Source organism: Sinocyclocheilus anshuiensis, unplaced genomic scaffold (assembly GCF_001515605.1).
Source record: "Sinocyclocheilus anshuiensis isolate Anshui unplaced genomic scaffold, SAMN03320099.WGS_v1.1 scaffold1075, whole genome shotgun sequence".
NCBI classification, from domain to species: domain Eukaryota; kingdom Metazoa; phylum Chordata; class Actinopteri; order Cypriniformes; family Cyprinidae; genus Sinocyclocheilus; species Sinocyclocheilus anshuiensis.
Genome location: NW_015544163.1, coordinates 1,684,816 through 1,689,697, shown reverse-complemented (window position 1 = coordinate 1,689,697; position 4,882 = coordinate 1,684,816). Strand labels below are relative to the sequence as shown.

The 4,882-nt window shown below is 36.8% G+C and overlaps 1 protein-coding gene across 1 annotated transcript in view; it reads left to right on the top strand.

The window, feature by feature from the left end:
* Positions 1-4,882, top strand: part of LOC107695654 (dnaJ homolog subfamily A member 3, mitochondrial-like) — a 16,645-nt gene that overhangs the window by 746 nt on the left and 11,017 nt on the right. Inside the window, exons 3-7 of the mRNA XM_016495661.1 lie at positions 871-1,007; positions 2,364-2,447; positions 2,529-2,735; positions 3,905-4,057; positions 4,133-4,280. Of these exons, the coding sequence (XP_016351147.1) occupies positions 871-1,007; positions 2,364-2,447; positions 2,529-2,735; positions 3,905-4,057; positions 4,133-4,280 (729 nt within the window). The remainder of the gene's footprint in view (positions 1-870; positions 1,008-2,363; positions 2,448-2,528; positions 2,736-3,904; positions 4,058-4,132; positions 4,281-4,882) is intronic.

Sequence of the window (4,882 nt, the reverse complement as noted above, 5' to 3'; positions counted from 1 at the left end):
GTGGATCTGAGGAGAAATCACTCACCTGCTTCGGCTCAGTTTCCAGAACCTTCTCTGACCTTGATGCAGTGACTGACTGTCAGCTGGACAAATAAAGACACTTTATTAGTCCTGTTATGAAGAAAAATGATCAAAACATTTTCAAAATACCCCATAGTATGATGAGAATGTTTCTCCGTTTTAACATTTGTAGATTTCTGTTTGCATCTCTATTTGGTTTCTAGAAATGACCTGAGCTGAAATGTACCATAGTAAACATAGTTTAGGGGTTAGTTGTGTCGTTATAACCTCTGGTCAAACCCTGACTTTGCTTATCATCATCATCATGTTCATTATTCATGGAAATTGATTCTCTAATCAAAAAGTCCCATAATAATATCATGGTTTTTTTAACATTCACCAAATTAAAGTACCATGGTATTACCATCTAACGCCATTATTGTACCATGGTATTTTTTGGTAGGCCTAATTGGTGGCATTTTGGTCAAAACTGGTTACAATGGTAAAAATATGCAATATGGTCTAAATAATTAAATAGTATTTCTTGGTGAATAATTTTCTGAAATTTCATTGATGGTTTTTATTTATTATTACTATTATTATTAAGCTAAAATTACATTTTCAAATTTATGTAAGTTTTTTTCAGCTCAACTTCACAAAAATATTTTGCTAATATTTTCCCCTATATATACAGTGTGTTTTATTTTTTTTTATATTATAATGTTATATATTGTTATTATACAGTGTGTCAGTTTTATGAGGGTTTTTTTAGGGTTCTGTGGTATTTGTTATAAAATGCTGTAGTTGCTACACTTCATGTTACTGTATTAAAACAGTAGTAAATATGCTGTTCATAATTGTGTGTCACAGCGGTGAGCCCTTCTTCTCATGTCATCTGTAAGATGTGGTTCCACACCAGCTCTCCTGCCAGAAAACAGGATTTCTACCAGATCCTAGGAGTTCCACGCACAGCCACGCAGAAGGAGATTAAGAAAGCTTATTACCAGGTAATATACTAGACACCTGGCTGCTGTGTGTTTGTCTTCTTATTGTGAATATAGACCGGGGCTAGTTGTCACAAAGATGCTGTATTTTAGTAACTATGATTTGAGTTAGAAGTATAATCACACAAATACTAGCAGTGATGCACGTTTCATACATATCAATTATTAACATTTTCTATTGGACATAACAATGGTTTCATACTTTTTTTTTTTTGCTGTGTTTTGTTGTTATAATTCTTTTCCTTTTTTAATTTATTTATAAATAAAACAATAAACAGATAAAAATGGTCCTTAAATAGTAATAAAAAATAGTATATAATACCTTACAATGACTGTTGTACTCTAGATAGTAGTTTATATATAAGAAAATAATATTCTTCACAAATCATTGTTAATAAAGCAGGTTTGCAGGTAGTACTAAATCTATTTGTAATAATCACATTTTATTTTTTTTTGTATTATACTTAAAAAATAAAAAAAAAATTCTGTGTTTGCTGATATTATAAATATAAATTTTGGCCTTTTTTTTTTTTTTTTTTTTACAGCATTCAAACTAGAGCCCGACCGATATGAAAAAAAAAAAAGTAGACAACATCACTGATTATAATGGGTTTTATTCTACACCGGACGCGAGCGGCAATAGAATTCTATTGTATTTTGTCGCGCCGCGTGATGTGATGTGACCGATGTGATAAGCATGAGTTCTGGGCCGCGGCAAGGCCTTGACCGGCATTGAGTGGCCGCGATCAGCTCCGGTGGCCGTATCACAGGCTTTAATGCGCCGCAGACGCGTGCCGTGAAGCGCAGATCAGCTCTAGTCTCTAACGTCACTGAATCTGCTGTTAAAAATGAGCCATCCATTCATCATATCATCATGCAAAACTAAGAATTAGAATCGTTGCAATGTGACGATCAAATATAGGTGCAGCCGTGCGGGTGGATAATTTGAAGCAGCGGACTCAGGTGAATTTTGAGCTCATCCGCGCATCTCTACATTACACTGACCTGGGTCCAGTAGCAAACAATGGAGCGCGCTCTGCTGGACAAACTAAGTAATTACACCATTCAGAAGCATTTAATCTGCGTTATATGTTCTGTAAAAAAATGTTCATATCGGCGGCATATTCGCCGATACCGATAATCTGCGACAGGCTCATATCGGCAGATAATATCGACTAAACGATATATCGGTCGGGCTCTAATTCAAACTAAAGCTTAACATAATAAACAGCAGATTTCTATTTTTAGATGAATTTTCAACATTTAGATGAAGTATTGACTGGAGTAAAAAGTGTGATGACTATTTGCAGTCTCATTTTTGGCATTTGACAGTTTGTGTTTCTGTTTTCCCTCATTCAGATGGCAAAGAAGTATCATCCCGACACTAACAAAGACGACCCTCAAGCGAAGGAGAAGTTTGCACAGCTAGCTGAGGCCTATGAGGTTTGAAGTGCTTGCTCTGTGAAAGCTTGTTCTGGCATCGGTGTGGACTAATGAGCAAATTAATGAATGTTTTGTCGACAGGTGCTCAGTGACGAGGGGAAGAGGAAACAGTACGACACGTACGGCTCTGCCGGGTTTGACGCGGGTCAGGCCGGTGCGGGACACCAGCAGTACTGGAGCGGAGGGAGCAGCATCGACCCCGAGGAGCTTTTCCGCAAGATCTTTGGCGAGTTTTCCGGAGCTCGAGGCTTTGGGGATTTCAACGCCATCTTTGATCAGCCACAAGAGGTCAGATGTGGTCTCCTCTGGAGATATCTAGTGGATTCTGATTGAATTGTGAAGGCGAGCAGTCAGATTGGAGCATGCTGTTGATATTTTTGTGTTCAGTATATACTACTGGACAATTAGGGCTCTATGAAATCAGTTTTATTTTTCCCAGATTCCATTTTATGGAATAAATATGCTGAACTGAAGTCTATGAACAGCATCCCCCCCCCATTTTGCTTTATTTTTTTTCCCAAATTCAGTTTTGTTTTGTTTTTGTTTTTTTTATAAAATTTAGTTTCCATGTTATGATTCCCTGTTATTCATATATATTTTGTTTTTATTTATTTTATTATCATACTTTATATTTATTTTATTTTATTTTTTCCAAATTAATTTTCTGAATTCCATTTTAATGGTTTCATTTAATTTTAGTCATTATGATGTCTAATTGTATTCCTAAAACTTCATAAATTAATCAATCCTTTAAAATGCAGTTCAATTAAAAAAATAACCATTCATTTACAATAAAACACTGCATTATTTTATTTATTTTTGGGGGTGTCAAATAAAGTTATACACAACAGAACTTTACTGTATACATTAAAACTTGGATGTTAAAATCGCATAAAATAATATACTACTAATAATAGTTATAATAACAATTGCTATTTTTAATTCATATTTCTTTGAAAAGTAAATTGAATATACAATAGTGATACATTTCATAATATATTATTAATTAATGCACAAAATATTAATAGCATTTTATAATAATTCATAGTTAACTGGACTTTTATTTTTGCTGATTGTCATGAAAACCGTTGAATTTCAGTTTGACTTGCCAGTATGATTTATTCAACTGCAGTGGCAAAATGCTCTTTAAAACTGCCGAGACATGCAGAACATGAACATATTTAAATAGCAGTCCTTTTTTAATAATTTATTTATTATATATTTAAGAATTTAATAATTACTGATGCTCTTTTATATCACTGTTTGAATTAGATTTATTGTGTAGCCTTGCTTCATATATTTCAAAATGTGTCAATTTCAATGACATCCTGCGCTATACAGTAAATTCTATTTTTATAGAATTTCCAGGGGTTCCACAATTCTGTCTGCATTTCCAGCATCATTGAAATCATAGAGCCCTAGATGCTCAATGAACCCTCTGTTCTGTTTGCTAACAGTATGTGATGGAGCTCACGTTCGCTCAGGCTGCCAAAGGAGTGAATAAGGAGATGACGGTCCACATTGAGGACACGTGCCAGCGCTGCAGCGGCAGAGGCCATGAGCCCGGATCCAAAGTCCAGCACTGCGGCAGCTGCAACGGGACAGGCATGGTAAGTGACGCCCTTGAGCGCATCAGCTCATTTAGACGTGTCTGATGACTGGGCATCTGTGGTTCGTCCCTGCAGGAGACGGTGAACACGGGGCCCTTCGTGATGCGCTCAACCTGTCGGCGCTGTGGCGGGAGGGGCTCGGTCATCACCTCGCCCTGTACGACGTGCCGGGGGACGGGACAGACCAAACAGAGGAGGACCGTCACGGTGCCTGTTCCTGCTGGTGAGTTAGCTGCTTCGCTTCAGGGTTTTGAGGTTTGAGGGTTTGTTTTAGGGCTGTGCGATATGGACAAAAAAAAACCTATCGCGATTTCTTTGATCAATTTTGCGATTTCGATTTTAATCACGGTTTTGACACGCACAGACATGCTTTAGTCATTAATGCATTCAGTGTGAATTTGAAACATATTTCCAAAAGAAAACCAATTAGAGCTTTATCAAAAAGCTGTAACTTGTCTCTAGAACAGACATAAGGCAAAATAATCACTAAGTAAAGGTGTAACAAAATGTCTCTAGAATAGACATATATTGCAGAAAGAAAAAAAAAAATCCCGTGTCCAGGGATTTTTTTTTGCCATGCATTGGTCATAGAGCTCTTTGTGGCGTTGCCCCAGATGTTGAACTAGATTTGTTGTGCCAAGTTCACACGTACTCCGTCTGCAGTGCGTATACAGTATGTGTATGCGGTGCAGAAGCAGCACGGACTCATTTTGCTTTCGCACAGGACGCGTTTGCAGTCCGCTCCTGATCCGCGGCTGTTTACCACAAACACAACATTTATCCATTATTTTGATTTCAAATCCAAACGTTGTTTCTGAAAATGCT